General features: G+C 38.4%; 1 protein-coding gene across 3 annotated transcripts in view; it reads left to right on the forward strand.

Moving 5' to 3' along the window:
• PRKG2 (protein kinase cGMP-dependent 2) overlaps positions 1-18,898 on the forward strand; it is a 25,523-nt gene continuing 6,625 nt past the window's right edge. For all 3 annotated transcript variants that reach the window (XR_007376395.1, XR_007376396.1, XM_048942036.1), the window contains exons 1-16: positions 1-213; positions 548-703; positions 1,798-2,319; positions 6,416-6,582; positions 7,604-7,717; positions 9,658-9,763; positions 11,066-11,129; positions 11,534-11,611; positions 12,557-12,651; positions 14,261-14,329; positions 15,034-15,132; positions 15,879-16,029; positions 16,708-16,844; positions 16,993-17,082; positions 17,933-18,074; positions 18,574-18,737. Coding sequence is in view for 1 of the 3 variants with exons in the window: in XM_048942036.1 (XP_048797993.1) it covers positions 1,811-2,319; positions 6,416-6,582; positions 7,604-7,717; positions 9,658-9,763; positions 11,066-11,129; positions 11,534-11,611; positions 12,557-12,651; positions 14,261-14,329; positions 15,034-15,132; positions 15,879-16,029; positions 16,708-16,844; positions 16,993-17,082; positions 17,933-18,074; positions 18,574-18,737 (1,985 nt within the window). In the remaining 2 variants the exon portion in view is untranslated. The remainder of the gene's footprint in view (positions 214-547; positions 704-1,797; positions 2,320-6,415; positions 6,583-7,603; positions 7,718-9,657; positions 9,764-11,065; positions 11,130-11,533; positions 11,612-12,556; positions 12,652-14,260; positions 14,330-15,033; positions 15,133-15,878; positions 16,030-16,707; positions 16,845-16,992; positions 17,083-17,932; positions 18,075-18,573; positions 18,738-18,898) is intronic.

Here is an 18,898-nt window from a genome sequence, read left to right on the forward strand (position 1 = left end):
GCGGCGCTGGCTGAGCGAGGCCGCAAGATGGCGCCGTGGGCGGCAGGAGGAGAGGGGGGACAGCCCCGGCCACGGGTGTGCTCCTCACCGCCCTCGCCGCTCGCTGCCCGCCCCCTCCGCACCGCACGGCCGGGGGCACCCGAGCGGGGCTGCGCGCTGCGCTGCAGTCAGCGGATGGAGCGCGCTCTGCTTTGACTTATCGCCCACAGACAGGTAAGGCAGACCTGTTGTTTGCATTCCTTCTCTACACCGTGCTCTCCTGTGCCTGGCTGCACTCCTCTCATCCCTTTCTCAGAGGTTTTAGACGCCTGCCAGAGCCGCCTTTGGAATGCGGTGACTGCCACTGCAGCATTTCTTATGGCAGACTGCTGGGTGTGAGGACAGTCCTCCCATAATCTTCATTTCTGCTCTATGTGTCGTAACAGTTTTGTCTCCCTTTGATCTGCCTGCATGCTGAGCTTGAATCTTCGGTTGTGCCATAGGTCGCTCCTCAGAGATAACTGATGTATTACCTTGATACATGCGTTGTTTGAATTCTGCTCTGTAGCACGGATCCATCAGTGGTGAACTTCATGACGAGCTGAAGTGCCGGCCGCCAGGAGACACCAGGAAATCACAGCAAGGTGAGTGGTACACCATGTCACAGTGAGCACCCGGAGCCGAGAGGAGCAGAGACTGCTTGGAGGAGAACTGCATGTGAAACGTAAGTAATATTGTCTAATACTTCTGTCGCGACCTGTCAAAAGCAGCAAAGCAGGGCAGAACTGTATTGGAAGCCTTAACAGGCTTCACTGGGAGTCTGAGCTGGTGTTCGGGAACAGCAGCTCCGTGCAGTGCTAAGGCAATGCAGCCCTAAGCTCAATTCTTCTTTCCAAGTGGAAATCTTTTTAAGCTTGAACTGCATCAAAGCTGTAAACTGGCACTGTCGTAGTCCACAGATGGGATTTGTAGGCAGACATTGCTCTAAGACTCCTCTGACATAGGGTTAATTGAATGCTGGACACCCAAATGCAATCTGCTAGTTTTTTTTTTTCTTCTTCTTCTTTCTTTTTTTCTTCTCCAAATTATGAACATTAAATATAGTTTGCTCATCTTAAAGCAAATGATATGCCAAAGGGAAGAAGATATATCGCTTTGGAAACCTGTGGAGAGCAACTGGGTGCAGCAAATGTATGGAGAGAAGTGTCCCCACAGTAATCCAAACTCTGTCAGTAGATCTGACATTTGGAACAGCACATGAACCAAGTGGCCTATGTGATTTTTCTATAAGGATCTCCTTTTGAACACAGCTAGAGACAGTCAGATCCTTGCTCTAATCAGCATGGCAGTTTATATTTATGTTATTTATGGACATACTTACAAAAAAACGTATCCTTTATGTCGGGTAGATGTGCACCCAGTGGTTGAGTTTGTGTGATCAATGACCTCAGTGGAGAAAAGAAGCAGTAGTGTTTTCATGTACTAAATTTCATTCTTCAGCAACAGAGCATGAACTTCTCTTCCCATTTTTTTTTTATTCTTGTTTTGTCTGTATTGGGTTGAGAGGAGCTTGCACATTTTTTCAGCTAACAAAAAGAATTTGCTGCCTTTTGCTTTCTATCCACCAACTCACCACCCTTTCTTTTCCCTGTATCCCTCACTTTCAGGACTGAAAAAGGTGAAGTCAATCAACTAGTATAGTCAATTAAAATTTTGCTCCTAGCTAAATAGTTAGCATTCGTTTCCTACCATTCAACAGAGATATTTTCCTTCTGTACAGGCAACCAAGTAACACTGCAAATGTATTTTTGCACTTAGGTCATTGGACAAAATGGGGAATGCATCAATGAAACCCAAACATCTGAGGCAGCCAGACAGACACATAGCAAATCTAGCTCTTGGTTGTGCTAGCAACTATAAGTTTCTAACAGACCCTGGTTTGGGCATCCACGTCACTGGACAAGTTGATGTGCTTTGCAGCAGAGTGCTTGAACTGGAAAAGGAGCTCAGAAGAAAAGATGAAGAGTTGCAAGAGGGTCAAAGTCTTGTTGCTGAGCTTCAGGAGCAGCTGTCTGTGCAGACAAAAGTCATAGCAGAACTCACCAAGGAACTTCAGAACAAGTGCATACAGCTGAACAAGCTGCAGGATGTTATTAACACTCAAGGAGAACACTCTCTTCAGCCTTCTCCATTTAGAGTGACTCCAAAGAATCAAGTCTCTGCTGACAGGAGGAAAGGAGCTAAGGAAGGTGTATCTGCAGAGCCAACAACACAGCTCTATGATTCTGGCAAACAAGCTAGATTTTCCTTTGAAAAATCAAGAGTCAGAAAGGATTCCAGGTGAGCTCACTGTAGAATGGCTGTATGTTTGTGTTGCAAGGGTGTAATTTCTGTCCCGATTATATTGTCTCTTCATGAGAGATCACAATCAAATCAAATCAGCCATCTTTTTTCCTGTATAGGCTTTGTCACTGTGGTAGTTAGGTGCTAGCTAGATCTGTTTAACAAAGAATCATCTGTGTCTCAGACTTTAGATTGAGTTGTAGGTGGCCTCTGTATTTTAGCTTTTAGCCTCTTCATTACTATCAACCAAGCAGAAACTAAGTCTCAGGCCCAGGTTTGCCCACAGCTTACATTTTAAGCTCTGCTTTGGAGCACTGATGGGCAGAAGACTGGATGCCATCACATAGGTTCAGAACCTTGTTCTTGTGTTATGAATGTCCTGAGAAAGAGCAGATGGCCTCAGCTAGAGTGCAGTGTGGGCATGATTCCTAGCTGTATACTAGTTTTGTCATCCATCTGGGCAGTCTGTTCTAGTGGTTGACAACCCTGAACATGGCAGAAGGGCTGAATCTGGATGATCGTTGTGGTCCTTTTCAACCCAGGCCATTCTGTGACTCTATGATTCTATGATCACAGTACCACTCCCTGTTGCAAAATATGACAAGATATTTTGTACAGCATGATTATCCTGTTAGTACTTCCTCTTGCCTTCCAGCTTCTGACAGTCATGGTTTAGGAACATATTCGTATTTTACCTCTCTGAATCCAATTACACTTCCAACCCCTGCAAAAGCCAAGAGAACCAGCAGTTGCAGCTCAACCTGGAGACAGTTCTCAGGCCAGTATCCTTAAACATACTTTACAGTTTTACCCTTCAGTTTAGACAAATCCCAAGTATGCGACTGAACATGGTGATAGCCAGAATCTGTGAACTTCAGCTAGCAGCTCAAGTGTCTCAGTTTTGTGCATCTTCATGATTTTGGGGCATTCATGGTACATGCACTGCTGTAGACATAAAAGCCATCCGGATCAGTCAAGTTGTCATCCACTGCGCCCATCACTACATTCCATTTTCCCTCCAAATTAATATTTCATAATCTGATTCAAAAATAATCACTGTTACTGGTAAGGCTCCCAAAGATTTGTAACTATTTAAAATATACTATTTCTGCATTTATTCTGAGCTTTATTGTCCTGGAAATAACTGTTTTAATATTCACTGCTTCAGCATTAAGAACAGCCCACCATTCTCTTTCCTCTCCACTGTTTCCAGCTCTCCTGCTGTTCTGTTCACTTCCCTTCTATTCCCTTCTGTTCAGCACCTCCCAGTTTCTTTCATTTGCACTTCAGTTTTTATTGGAACTCTCATCCTCCACGAAGGCCACTAAACTTTCATTTGCCTGCTAACTATTGCCCTGAGTATAATTTTAGAGTGAAGCCGAATTCATTGTTTCATTATCAAGTGTTAGTAAGTGTTTCAATTTTGTTGCTGTAATTAGCATTAGAGAGTTTGCCATTAGAGAGCTGGTCATGCGTTCTTTACAAAAGTTGCTTTGTAGTTTGTAGTACTAAGTTAAAAACAAAACAAAACAAAACAAAAAAAACCCACAAAGTTAAGAAGTTAAAAAAAAACAACCCACAAACAAAACACAATAATTTTGGATGTGGACCATAAATATCACCTTTTAAAGCTAGCTATTACTTGGCCATTGACGTAAGTCAGAGAAGATAGAATTAAAACAAAAAATATTACTTCTTGGGTGTCCTCTGTATTCAGTAGATCATGCCAGAGATTAAATTACTTCTTCTTACATTATTAAGCTTAAATTCAACTTCTTATTCTAGCAATTGTTCTTAAATTACCAATAATCTTCCATAATTATTCATTTTCCTGCTCTAACTCTTGGTAGGACAAAAGGCAATATACCTGGGTTTTACTTGAAAGTGCAGGAGCATGCTCCAGCAGTCATAAGACAATTAAATAGCTGAATATGAACTTGTATTAATGGTGCTGTAGCAATAGTGTTGGTTGACTGTTTTTTTTTTTTGTTTTTTTTTTTTTTACATTGTACTAATGCTGTAAAAACTCATTGCATAGTTCTCTGCTATTTATTGAACAGGGTTTTAAAGAGGATTCACCACTGGGAGTATTTCAATATAGATGCTTTAATGAAAGCTCTAGAAGCTTCAGATAATTCCTCATCTATAGACTATGAATGCATACTCTTGTCTATATGCAGTCTTCTGAGCTAGTTGGATAAATCCATCCCAGCTTCCAAATATGAGTGTGTTCTTTAAGGGAGATGAAGTATTGAAAAGTTTTAGCAAAGCTCTGTAGAATATACCCCTTGAGAGTGGTATCTGAAGGTTGATTACAGTCCAGCTATTTTTCAGTCTGAAAGTAATTCAACTTCTTACAATTTGCACAGCATTGCTAATTTAAATGTCTGATGACCTATGGTGCTTTTTCTCCACTTTTGTGTGTCCCTTCACAGTATGCTTCTATGATCAGTAGCATTTAAGCTGCTGATGTAAACTTTTTCCTCATTACAGCCTCAGGATTGTGACCTAACTGCTACTAGTCATTATTGGGTGGAGAATAAAATTATTATTATTATTTGTCACTTAAAAAATACTTTTAGTTTCAGCCATTTCCAACATATGTCCAAGATCTCTCATCACTAATAGAAAGACTGGTGGAGAGAAAGCATTTTGCCCTGAGGCATATGCTCTTAGCAAATCACAAAATTGGGGTGGGTGTGGGAAAGCTGAAAAAAAAAAAAAACAGTCAACAATGATGTATTGTGCTGGATGCATATGAAATGAGCAAACAACTGAGTCAAGAGCCTGAGGCATGACTGGGATACTTTTAGGTCCTCAATGGACTTCCTGAAAGCAGCACCATCCTCTGTTTGGTATTCCTGGGAGTTTTAGTGCTTGTTCCTAAGTATCATTTCATGAGCCATTACTGCATTTTATTGTGGTGTAATGTGCATGATGCAGGCCAGGGTAAATGAAATAAGCAAAGCCATTTTTAGTTGGAAACAAAGTTAGAGGCTCTATTCCAATAACCGTATTGTCTTCAGAAAAAGCCATGTTATGATCTCTGTTTCTAAGCAATCTTTACCATAACTACTTGATTTTATTTTCTTTCTTCTTGTCATTACCATTACAGATTCACAGACATTATGTGGCGAGTAATGTGGTGAATGTACTTTCTTTTCATTCCCCATTTCCATGACAGTTCATTGCTGATTTCCCTCAGGAGACTTTGTACTTTCCCTGGTTTTGATGACTGATTTGCATTGTTTATACAAAGACAAACAAGAGGGGTTTGCTTGTAGAAAGCCATGAGGGTGCTGGTTTTGTTGGGCAGCTTGTCTACACATGCTGAACAGGAACAAGGGGACTTGAAGACATAATGTCACTTAAACTGGCAGTAAAAGAGAACTGCTCATTTGGTCCATAAAGGCTTTCAGTGCCGCATTTGCTTAATTGCTTTTGTTTCTGGCGTGGATTCAAGACACTATGCGGTATTTAGAGGCAGCCCTTGACCCAGAGCAATCAGAATGCATGGATTGCCTGGTGTGTACACAGAGCCAGCTCTGTCCCAGCTGGTTAGTCACTAGTGGTCAATTCAGGTAACGTTGATTTTCTGACATTCTCTCCTTAAAATCCAACCATTCCATTCTTCCACCAGCAGAGCAAACATACTGTTCTTGTCCTTGAAATCATTTCTACATCAACATTTCCTACTGCAGGAAGTGATGCAGAGACACTGTGTCAGGAAATATGAGCCAAGAATCAACCAGGACACAGTCCCACAAGGTCCAAATGGGTGAAACAGTAGGATGGTGATAACAACAACCATCAACAACCCCAGTCAAGGGGTTCAGTCAGGTCCAAGTTCCAGTCAGGATGCATGACCATGGTACTTCCAGTGTGGTGCTCAAATCCCTACAAAATCAAGAACAATGATGGCACTTCTTATGGGATTCCTTTAAGTTACAAGGATTATTACGTGCATCTGTGATACTGATCACGTTGTCAGTGTTAGAAATTAGAGGAAACATTTTGAGGAGAATGAATGCCTGATGAGTAATGTAACCCAGCTGGGCTTGATCTATCAAACTTTGCTTTTCATCGAAAACAGTGAGAAGAAGCTCATCACAGACGCCCTGAATAAAAATCAGTTCTTGAAGAGATTGGAGCCTCAGCAGATCCGAGAGATGGTGGAATGTATGTATGAGAGGACTTTCCAGCAGGGGAGCTATGTCATCAGACAAGGAGAGCCAGGAAATCACATTTTTGTCCTCAAAGGTGAGTTCTGCTTGCTCGTGCAATGTGTAACTACCAGAACCAGGGAAGCAATTTAGAAATCTTTGCAGGAGACAGAAACATTGTTATTTGTACTCATACTGGCCCCACTGACGTCAATGCATGTTTCATCTGTGACTTTTGTTTCTTTTTAAATAGAACTAGAATTACAAGAATTATTAAGAATTAGAGTTCATGCTGCAGAGTACAGGCACACACTTGAAGAAAAGAACTGAACTTAAAGAGTTCAGGTTCATGAAGACCTCCAGAGGAGGGCAACTACTAATTCTAATTAGAAATGGAAGGTTTAGTGTGAAAAATTTATGGTAGCTGTGCTTGAAAAGAAAATACAGGGTGTAGAGAAGGAAAGAGGCAGGATTTGTGCAACCAGAATTTCTCCTGACACAGTAGAGCTTTCCTTAGGGACCAATAGGTATGTTGAAAAGAAGAGGTCCAAGATTTCAGGATGGGGTTTTTTGGGCCATAATCTGTGAAGAAATTCAGACTACCTTTTACTTCTGATAGATTGATGGTAAGGGTCAAGACCATTTTATCTAAGGATAAAGTTACTTGCTTCTCATCTTTCTGCCCTCTCCCTTACAGTTTGTGCATACACACGAATGTGTTTGCAAGAACAAACAAGCCTCATGAGGAATTCTTCTTTCATCACTGTTTTAATTTGTGTTTGTCTAAAACACATGAGGCTATCTCAACCACCGCAGACTGTTTTGTTGTAACAGGAGTTTATTTCATTGGGGTTTAGAATGACTCTTTTCCATAGCCTATTCGTGGCGCTGAAAAGTTTCTCAACTCTCTTTCCCTTCCACATCCAAATCGTATATTAGCAAAACATCCAAAAGAGAAAGAAACCACTCTGATGGTCTGTACCTGTGTTTCAAGGCAGTGTCCCTATCCTTGTTTGACTTGAGAATGATGAAGCCAGAAATGCATTAATTTTTCTTCATTTCACTATGTGCAATAGAGCTCAGATTTAATTCATGCTAGCCTGATGATTTTTTGACAGAGGGCAGACTGGAAGTCTTCCAGCAGAATAAACTGCTCTCCTCCATACCTGTGTGGACAGCATTTGGTGAACTGGCCATTTTATACAACTGCACACGGACGGCTTCCGTGAAAGGTATGTAACATTTCTTACAGGAACATTGCTCAGAAAGAAGCCAGTAGGTACAACTGTGAGATTCTTGTTGTATCTTGATTGTCTTTGAAGTTGTCATTTAATAGATGTCTGCATCTCCTAAGTACCTATGCTAAGCTCATGTTTCCTTCTTTGAGTTTGTTCTTCCTGGGCAGTTGAACAATCCCCTGCCACTAATGTTTTTTATCTCCGATATGATCTTTGATAAATGATCATGCTTCTCCAAAATATGCTTTTTAACCAAATCTGTACCAGATTAACAACTAAGGAAGGGTTATGTTTCAGTGTAGAATGATTTAGTAGCAGAGGTGATCATTAACTCTCAATGTTCATATTTCAAACACTGATTTTTAAGTGATCTCAGATCTATATGCTGTTCTCTTTTTAATAAAGCAGAAAAAGCCTAATTTGAGAAGAAATAAAACTTAAAGGAATTAGTTGCTTTTGTATTTCTTTTAGTTCCATATCACTCAGTAAGTTACTGAGTCTCACCAAGGTCCATTTGTGTATGGCACTCAGGAGAAGAATGAGTTTGATAACAGTGAGGTAGTGGGAGAGATGATATTTCTCAGGGAGACATGCTGTTTCTCCAAGACAAATATTGACTCTTGCTTTGTGTTTACTGCCTAACCACCATAGAGTTCAGCGTTGCTGTGATATAAGTATCCATCTTCTTGTATAAGACTGGATAGTAACCCATCCAGTATCCCTGGATTCCTTTTCTAGCCTGCCATCTTAATTCTCTGACAGAGCAGTAAGTGAACAAAAGTGGTTTTAATTCCCCATCTCCATTATTCCACTCTCCACTATCCTGCAAAAATAACTCACGTGCCAGCGTATTTTTTTTCTTGTCTAAATCTGCAGGAACCTTGAACCATCAGTAAGCATGAAGAGTTTGTGTGTGCTTAAAAAAGGAGCAAAGGCACTAAAACAAGAAGCTGTTTGCTTTAAAAACTTCTGCTCCTTCTTCCTGTACCAAGTATAAGCACTTAATCATTGCTGACTCTGTAGATGGAGTAACCTCCTGTAATCTGTTTCTTTGTGGCTGCCTGATAAATAGAACAGTGTCCATAATGTGATTATTTTTCATCCTAGCATTTGAATGTTTCCTATTTTTCGTATTTGCCTTCTGTATAGCATTAGCATTGTAAAATAATGGTTCAGCTTAGTAAGATGTCATGCTATTTGAGACCTTTGTTAACATTAATTGGTTTTGAGGTAGGATGGGAATTGCCCAATAGTTGAACAGAAATGGTGTATGAATAGCTAAAGTCTCTCCAGAAGCTCACTCCTCCCCACAAGCTTTCTCGTGTTTCTTGCATTGGAAGAAGAGCATCATAGTGCACCACTGAGCACAAGTAGTAAATCCATATGTGGAAACTCTAATTCCTTTATATCACAGAAGGAAAACTGCTGAATGTGATGCAGCATCTTTTATTTTTATTATTATTTTTTTAAAAAGCAAACACCATATTTTGCTCAAAAAAAAATTAAAAATGCAATGGGGTCTGTCGTGTCAATGGTTGCACACAGAGGCCACCCAATAGTTTACGTCTTTGATGATGGATCTTGTGCTTGCTTTCATATTTTGATTACGTTTCTAAAGGTAATTAGAAATCTGTAAGGTTTGTTTTTATTACCTTTTATTCCCATAGAAAAAAAAAAAAGCTTTTAGAGGAAGAAATATTTGAAGTTTATAGGATGGCATGAAATTCCATGTATTCTTTACCTGTTATTCCTACCTTATTGTGTATCTCAAAATCAATTATATGTTATCCCAATTAGAGATTGATTCAAATCATAGTATGCAGTACTATCTATCTCCTATCAAATCGTTAGGAATTCTTATGGATTTTTCTGGTTGGTTTTTTTTGTTGTTGTTGTTTTTTTGTTTTTTTTTTGTCTGTTTTGTTTTCTTAAAGCAATCACCAATGTTAAAACATGGGCACTGGACAGAGAAGTGTTTCAAAACATCATGAGAGTGACAGCACAGACAAGGCAAGAACAGTACAGAAACTTTCTTAGAAGGTAAACATCATGCATTTGAGTTTCTGAGCACTGGTTCGGGCTCTATGGTAAGATGCACAATAACGTTGTGCTTAATAACATTAAGAGCACCTTAATGCCTTTGCATTAGGCACTCAATAACCTGAATACTGATCTCTTTCGATATTCTTTAGGATTCACAGAATCATTTTGTTCATTTTAATTGTCTTTTCCTGTATTGCATTAGGAAGTAGCAAGACCTGCTTGACAAAATGAATAATTTTAAGTAACTGAACAAATGTATAGGAAGGCTACATTGGCTTGAAGTCAGAACAATGTATTAAATAAAGAAAGTTAATGAAATCCTCTGACTAAAAGTTAATTTGCTGCTGGTGCAGATTAACTAATATATTCGTCATCCCTTGGAGACTTGAATATGAGAACTATGTGGCTCTCTTTATGAACTCTTTCCTACGTATAGTATTGGGAAGACTATAGAGGAGTGGAGTATTTTTCCATCCTGTAGGGGACTTAGAGATGAATTGTCCTTTTTTTCTCCAGAAAAGCATGCTTCGAGTTTCCAAACCACAATTACCTGATTTCATCTTTTCCTTTTCTTCAACTTTTTTCCCTAAACATGGCCATTCTGATATTGTTTCAGAGATCTCAGGCCTGACTATACACAGAACGTATTTTTGTGCATTTTTTCTTGTCTCCATCTTTGATTTCTGTAAGTATTCCTATATTGAAGCCAGTAGTTGGAGAGCTACTTGCTGTCCTAACTTTCACAAGCCAGAGTTCCCAGAACAAGAGGTTTTCTCACTCATAGCAGCAGGTTCACTAAGTCATCACTGAGGCTGAATTTCTTTTAATGGCTGTAAATGTAATACTGTTTTTTTTACCTTTGTCTGATTTTGTGGTCTCTGAAATGCATTTGGAAATACATGATTGGATTATTATAATTTCTTGGTTTTAAATGGATGGGTCCTGAATGACAGAATTTTGAATTTAGAGCTTTTTCCCCAATCAAAATACAAAGTTGATTTACAAACTGGTGAATGGTTGCCACGTTTCTCTAATTGTATAGGTTTTGCTTATCTAAAAAGTGAGATAAGAGTGCTTCAAGCTTCTAGATAGTGCATATTGTATATTGTGTATTTGATTAAAAAAGAATCAGTTTAGATAGTTACAAATTGTGTTTGTGGCAATTGCTTGGATGAGAATAAGTCATAGTGTTTATCATAATATATATATATAAAATAAATAAATATATATATACATATATATATATATATTTTTTTTTGCTTTGCATTTCCTTTTTTTTTTTTTTTTTTCTTTTGGTAGTGTGTCCCTCTTAAAAAACTTACCAGAAGACAAATTGACCAAAATCATGGACTGCCTGGAGGTGGTAAGATGCTGTTAGATTTATCCAAACAATGTTTGTAAGTTTTAAAAATAACGAAGGATGGAAAAAAATAGAAATAAATACGTAAATAAATAGGAAAGCTTTTCTGTTTTTTAACATGAGAACATTTTTGAATTGGTCAGAGTGGGATTCCAGGTTGGCAAGAAATAACAGCAGTGCTAATACGTTTGATGAAGCTGCATTTAGATGTGTTACAGATTGGCCACCATGCCAATTTTACATAGTAGAATATCTGCATATTATTATGGGATGTGACTTGTGTTGTACACAGGAAAGTAGACATCAGTAGCACATTCAGATATATTAAGAACTCTGCAAATAATCAGAGTTTTCAAAGAGACTGATGACATATCAAGCAATGTGGTCTCCTCTTTTCCTCCCAACAGGAGTACTATGACAAAGGAGATTATGTTATTCGGGAAGGAGAAGAAGGAAATACCTTCTTTATAATAGCAAAAGGAAAGGTAAGATATAATAAAACAAACTAATTATGTATTCAAACACTTCTATTGGTAAAGGATAACAGAGGACTCTAAAGAATCAAAGCTGGAGAATTTCATCAATAAACTGCCAGGAGATTATGTCAGTTTTCCAAAGCATGTCTGCAACTGCAGATGTTTGCTGTATGGCTGAGTTGAGTTTATTTGGGTTGGGTTTTTTATGACTGTAGTCACATCAGCAGTATGAATTGTCTCCAGTTTTGATAGTACATTACCAAAAAGCCCTTGAGGAACTTATCAACGTGAGAGTGTTGCTTGCAACAAACCTTTCCTGAAGATCTGAAGGAGACCATTTTGCAATCCAGACACCTGAAGGAGCTGTGTATTACATATTCATTAAATTTATGCCTTGATTTTGTGTATCAGAAAACTAAATTGAAACAGTGAAATGCTTTTTGAGAATAAGTTTTCGTCCTTTATTTTTTAAAACAGGATGGATGTTAAAAAATGTGAAGTGTTACAAATGTTAAAATTCTTCCATAAATTCTCTGGTCTTATTTATTTGTAAAGGTGGAAAATATTAGTTGCTGTTCTACAGGCTGCTTATCTGAGAAGACAAGCTTATATGATATCTGCCTGTTGCATTGCCTGTCTTGAGAAACTGAAGCATTTTTTTCAGTTTTTTATTTGTTTTTGAAGGGGATTTATTTTATTCTGTTTTAAAAGATGTGAGGAGAAAATGTTGGAGAATGGGAAATACATTAATTTTTGCCATTTCCTAGTAAAATCTGGGAGGGACTGCAGGATGTTTGGTGGATAGGTTTAAGTTTTGAGAGGAAGTAGAAATTATGTTTATTTGTAACTTACTGCAATTTCTTTGAGTTTTAGGTGTTTATGAAATAAATAAGCCATGGGATGCTTTGATGGGATATTTCAATCTTCCTGAATTTTTGTTCCTGTGCTTTCCAGGTAAAGGTTACCCAGAGTACTGCAGATCACTCACAGCCTCAGCTGATTAAAAATCTGCATAAAGGAGATTACTTTGGAGAAAAGGCCCTCATTAGGTTAGTTCGCACTGATTCCTGATGTATCATATTTAAGTGATCTGTCACTGTGTGCCAGGTTATACATATCATGGTTGTTTCGAATATAACCCTTTTTTTAATTGTCATGTCAGCCAAGGAAGGCAACGGCTGAATTTGTCTTAATGTTTTGGTCTTTGCAGAAACAACTTTGACACTTACTCTGCCTCTTACTTTTGGTTTTCCCTATAAAAACCAAATGCTGGTCTTCTCTGTATATTTTTGCTTGTATTCCAGTAAAAGCAGTAATGAGAATTTGTTGCTACAACCTCTGGATGACCGCTAGCATGGATAAGCTCAATGATTACAGGAAAGAATCACTCTTTTTGTGCAAGTGCCCATGAGAGTAAGAAAAAGTGAAAAGGAGTATACAGAATACATGACCTATAAGCCATGTACCTTTCTCCAGGAACATGTTTTCAGACTTTGTGTTCTCAGAAGGCCTTCATTTATTGTATCTGAACTTTACTGATACTACTGTTTTTCATGATGCTACAACCAATCTTTGGTAGAGTAGTTGAGTTTTTGCTTCTGGGGATCTTTTCCTGGTAGAAGTTATGTGTTGGATTTGTCTAAGGAAATTCCTGTGATCACTAATTTGATTTTAAGCCTGTGATAGATAGTGCTTGCAAAAAATGAATTTTTAAAAACCTAAGCATTAGAGAGCTACTTTTTGCTCAGTACCTCAAGCGCTCCCTTACTTTAATTTCTTTTCTATGCACCTTGTTGGCCTTCAGGGAAGTTGTAACACTCATGTCTAACAGGTTACATGAAGACCTTGTAAGGTCTTTCTTTTGAGCAGCAAACTGGATGGGTAAATTTACATAGGATGTAAAATACTTTATACTAGGCTTTTCTATAACGTGTCAAATATGAAAAATGTACAATAAACTCCCAAATACGTATTGACATAAAACAACCACTGAAAAGTTGGGCAAAGAGAAGAAAACTGCACTTATTTTTTTAGAGTTCTAGATTATTCTGTTGTTTTTTGTATGGGCAGTCTGTGTTTGATTTGGCAACAAACACTACCGTAAGTAATTTTAAGCTGCCTAAATGTGAAAGTAATTATCTCTTACCAAGACCTATAGTGATAGGGAATTGCAATATTTTCACAGAATCTGCTAAACAGCAACAACTAAAAAGATGATTAAGGTACTTACAAAACACTCAAATCATACATAGATTAGTTTCTGGGCACCTTTAAGGTCTTTTCTATGAATATTTATTCGGATGATTGAATTGAGAATGGTGTGAGGAATATTTTATCTCTGAGAATCACCTCTGAAATGAGTAGCAAATCTGCTGCAACGCTATTTACATATTTTGCTAATATTGAGAAGGTTGCTAAAGGGAATCAAGATCTGAACCTCAGTGAAATGAGAATATATTCTTTGCTAGATTGTCATACTGACTAGTAACATACTAGAACAATTCATTCGGTTCAGCAATACTAACTCAAATGCAGGCTGTGGAGGCCTTCCAGGAGTTTCACCTTAAGCAGCTGTGATCCTCCAAGAGTAAGTACAGTGTAGAATACTTTTAGGATTTGACATTCTTCTGAATTCTTCTAATTTCTGTCATTTCTTAGTGATGATGTCAGATCAGCAAATGTTATTGCGGATGAATATGACGTGGAGTGCCTCGTAATAGATAGAGAGTAAGTATTATGCTGTGCCTTATGGAAAGACTTGCATTCTTTTTCAGTTGGTCAACAACAAGAGGTGACTACAGTGTAGGCACAGTCACAGTGTTTTCGTAAGTGAATACTGGGTGCGTGATTATCCTTTTCGTGCAGTGATTTGTCTTTATGCTTTAGTCAGACATCTAATGAAAAGAGGCTCAATGGAAGGCACAGGGGCACGGATGCTTGAGAGCAGTGTATTCCTTTCTTTCTCTCCTTGTGCTGATGATGTTTCGCATTGTTAAATACTGTTCCTTGGCTCAGGGAACAACAAAAAGCCCATGCATGTCCTTGTTTAGGGGATATTCATTTGTCAAGGAGGCCGTGCAGCCAAATTGCTGATTTTGTCCACCAGAGGCCAGCTGCATGCCTCCTAAAGTGGAAAAAAAAAAAAAAGAAAAGGAACAGTTAGAGGATGTAAGGAAGAGAATTAGCAGAAATAACCCAACTTTCTCGGTGTTCATTCTCTGAGTTATTTCAGTGTAACAGGAAATGAGGAGACCGGGCATTCTGACAAACCAGGTTTGATATTTCAGCAGGTTAGCAGCTAGTCAAAGCTCTGAAAATGTATACCAGCTAAGCAACAGTACATAAAACCCTGATGCAGCAACATGGATTTTGGTTTCTCTCTCTTCTCATAATATGTATGGTAGTTTATGCTGTTTCCTTGATGATTTTAGGACATTTAATCAAACTGTTGGAACTTATGAGGAGTTACAAACCTACCTTGAAGGTTATGTGGCTAATCTGGCCAGGGCTGATGAGAAGCGACATGCAAAGTAAGTCAGATCCTTTGTTTGGAGTATTATTGATAGATAATCAAAAAAGAGAGAGATACATCAGTAAAATCATGGATGGTGGTTGATGGAGATCATTTGGGAATGATTGGAATCACTAGAATAGAACTATCTGGGTATGCTGCTTATGGAGTCCAAGGACTTTTCTGAAAATTAGAATACAGAGAATCTCAGTGCATTTACTTGCAACCAGGTGCTCAATCTGTCCAAGAAAACTGAACACAGAGAAGCAGTGAAATTGTGCTTGTGTGGTGTACTTTTTTTTTTGCATTCTCATGATTCCTTGACCACTAAAGCCACTAAAGGTCAGCTTCAGCTTGTGAAGCTGTTAATAAACCACATAATTGTGGTTCTATTGCAGTGGCTACACAGCCCTGCAGAAACTTTTTCTCCAATGTGAGTGCCCAAAGTTTGTTGGCTGACTCCTTCATTAGGGACCTCATCACGAATCAGCTCAATTTTTAACCTGACATTAACACTTAACATTGTTAGTACTTGATTAATTTCAGAAGGATTTCACTTTCAATTTACTTTTAAATGATGTCCAGAAAGAAAGTGATTCTGCACAGAATAAATGAAGACAACATTAGGGAGTAGGAAGGTTTTCCTTTTTCCCTTTTTTTCTTTTTTCCTCTGTTTTCCATTTCCTCTTTATAGGATTATTAGAGTCCTGTGATATGTTTTGCTGGCAAGGAAATTACTAACCTATGGTAATTGTCTTAATGCAGAAGAAGATCCTTCTGTGGACAGTCAACCAAAGAGGTGTCTTTGGAGATGATACAACTGAAGGAGAAAGTAGCCCAGTTCCCTTCTTCCCCATTCCAGAATTTAGAAGTTGTCACAACTCTCGGTGTTGGTGGGTTCGGAAGGGTTGAGCTTGTAAGAGTTTGTTTTAAACATATTTACATAGCTCTCGGTCTTAAATCAAATCTTTGTCATAATTAAGCCATTAATTGCTTTATTCTGAGCCACGCTTCACAAACCAGATTTCCATACTGGTTTATTGCCAGTTTGGGAATTCTACAGCATCACCTGGAAAATAAACAAAAATTAAATTTTCAGCCAGCTGTAAATGGCTACTACTTGGAATTTCTGGGAGCCCTGGTTTAACTTTTTTTTTTTTCTTTTTTTAATTTTTTATGTTTTGGATAGTATTTCAGTGTAATGTGAAATCACTTGTAAACATTCTTCACAAACAGACTCTGCGTTTTGTTAATTTGTGTTGTACTGTTGTTCAGTGATTTTAAATTGAAATTAGGTCTCATTGTGGTAAAGTAGCTGTAGGATAAATAATCTGTTAAAACTGATGCTGTTTGGTGCATGTAAAATGGGTGAAGAGAACATTTCATTTTTCAAGTAAAGACTGGGATCCCCAAAAATGTGATGATTGTCTTAAAATCATACTGAGTAGCTGTGCAGAAAATCTGAAATCTCCCCTTTGCTACAGTCATCAGTTTCAATGCTGTGCTGTGTTGAAAGAGAAGGCTTATCTATTGAGAACAGATGGGCAAACCTTTTTTTCTTTATCCTGTATGTACTCATTATTTTTATTCACAGGTTAAGGTAAAAAATGAGAACGTGGCATTTGCTATGAAGTGTATAAAGAAGAAACATGTAGTGGACACCAAACAACAAGAGCATATATATTCTGAAAAGAAAATCCTTGAGCAGATATGTTCTCCTTTCATTGTGAAGTAAGTTGACTGTAAGATTTCCTTAAATCTGACCCACCGGTCAGCATTAAGAATGAAGTTTTTGGCGTAAATGAGTGCTGGAGAAAAGGCATTGTGGATCTTGCATCTCATCTGGCACATCCTAAATAGCTGCTGTTTGCCTCCACAGACTGTATCGCACATTTAAGGATAATAAGTATGTGTACATGCTGCTGGAGGCTTGCCTTGGTGGGGAGCTGTGGAGCTTGCTGAGAGACAGGTAAGCTTCATGTACAAGTAAGAGTAACTTTATATACAAATAGAGAGGGATGTGTGGAATATGGGGAAGGGAGTGAGTGAAGTTTGTTCTGAGATAAGACTGCATTATCAGGTAACTAGCAGCAGAGCAGTTTCGGAAAAATCGTCAAGAAAATATGACCTGGATCAATTCATTTATACAAGCAGGCAGATGCAGATGCTGCAAGGAAGTTAGGAGAGATTGTCTCTCCTGCCTTTTTCCTCATATACAGAGATATAAAATCCAATCTGTCACCATGGGACAACCAAATCAGGCAAGAAATATGATCATAATTTGGTTGAAGGTACTTTTGAATAAACAATACTATTGTCCTAACACAACGCATGATTTATATTGCACTTGGAAGTGCAGTCCTTCAAAGGAAACACAAGTGATCTTGTTTCCTTTTGTTTAACAGAAAGCTTTTAAGGCAAATTTGTTAGAGAGAGGTTGTGCTCTGTAATACCACGTGGCATTTTTTCTTAGTTCTCAATTTTTTCTTTTAAACTGTGTTGTCATTTGGCTCTGTTATTATTCAGTGGCTACATTTCACAGTCAGTGGATATTGTTATGCATTTAAGCCTGTCTAGACTTTTTATTTGCAGTGGGAGATGATGTATCAATGAAAATATTCAAAACAGGCTAAGTGACATACAAGATCCAATGATTCAAACACTGTCCCATGAAAAGATTCATTTTCAACCACAAGTGACATTCTGAACGCCAGTGCAAAAGCAGTTGTTAGCATTCTGGGTGTTACATGCTATCTGGCTAATGAGTGAGGTACTTTTAGAAGTTGTTTTTGTCTGCATGGATAATGATTTTCTTTCAGAGGCAGCTTTGATGAACCCACTACAAAGTTCTGTGTTGGATGTGTGACAGAGGCTTTGGACTATCTACATCACATAGAAATTGTCTACCGAGACTTGAAGCCAGAAAACTTAATTTTGGATGCTGAAGGATATATAAAATTGGTAAGATGCACTGTTATCTTGTTGTACCCAGGTGCTGTTAATGTAAAGGCAGGATCCACACTTCCAGGTGCAGCCTCAAGTAGTCACGGGCTCTACATTATTTCAGTTGAGAGGGAACACAACATACAGCTCTTGCCTGATTGGACTGACATTAAAAGTAGAAGTACAGTGCTCTTTAGAGAGCTTCAGACATCTGTTCAGAGGATTATAAGCAACCCACCTTTTTCCGTGGGTTGTAAGTCTTGTGTCCTCAAGAAAAGTATGGGTTGTTCTACCCAGAAGGAAAATCATTTGGGAAATTACTCATGAGAACAAATGGGATTATCCTATAGCATTCAGTGATCCAGTAGCATTACTTCTTTCTCCTTCACAACAACGCTGTAATTGTTTAGCTATAAACTGCTGACTGTGAGATCTCTGCAGGAGGTGTGGAAGCAGTGAAGACCCTAAAGCTTCCCAGTAACCTCTTCGTTATGCAGCATCTATTGATTTTGATCAGGTTGATTTTGGATTTGCAAAAAAGATCGGATCAGGGCAGAAAACCTGGACGTTCTGTGGAACCCCTGAGTATGTTGCTCCAGAAGTCATCCTGAGTAAGGGCCATGACTTCAGTGTGGATTTTTGGTCCCTTGGGATTCTTGTGTATGAACTCCTTACTGGCAGGTAAGTGCCCCCTACTCCAAGTTCTTTCTCCGTTTATTTTCTTTCTAAGAAGGTTGTTTGTAAAATAAACACCTTGTTATTCTTCTCAGAGTAAATAGGAATGACTTGCAAAATGGTATGTCTTCTTGTCTCTTATACACAAGTGATCATGCAGTATCCTT

The sequence above is a fragment of the Lagopus muta genome, chromosome 4 (genome assembly GCF_023343835.1).
Source record: "Lagopus muta isolate bLagMut1 chromosome 4, bLagMut1 primary, whole genome shotgun sequence".
Classification (NCBI taxonomy): Eukaryota; Metazoa; Chordata; class Aves; order Galliformes; family Phasianidae; genus Lagopus; species Lagopus muta.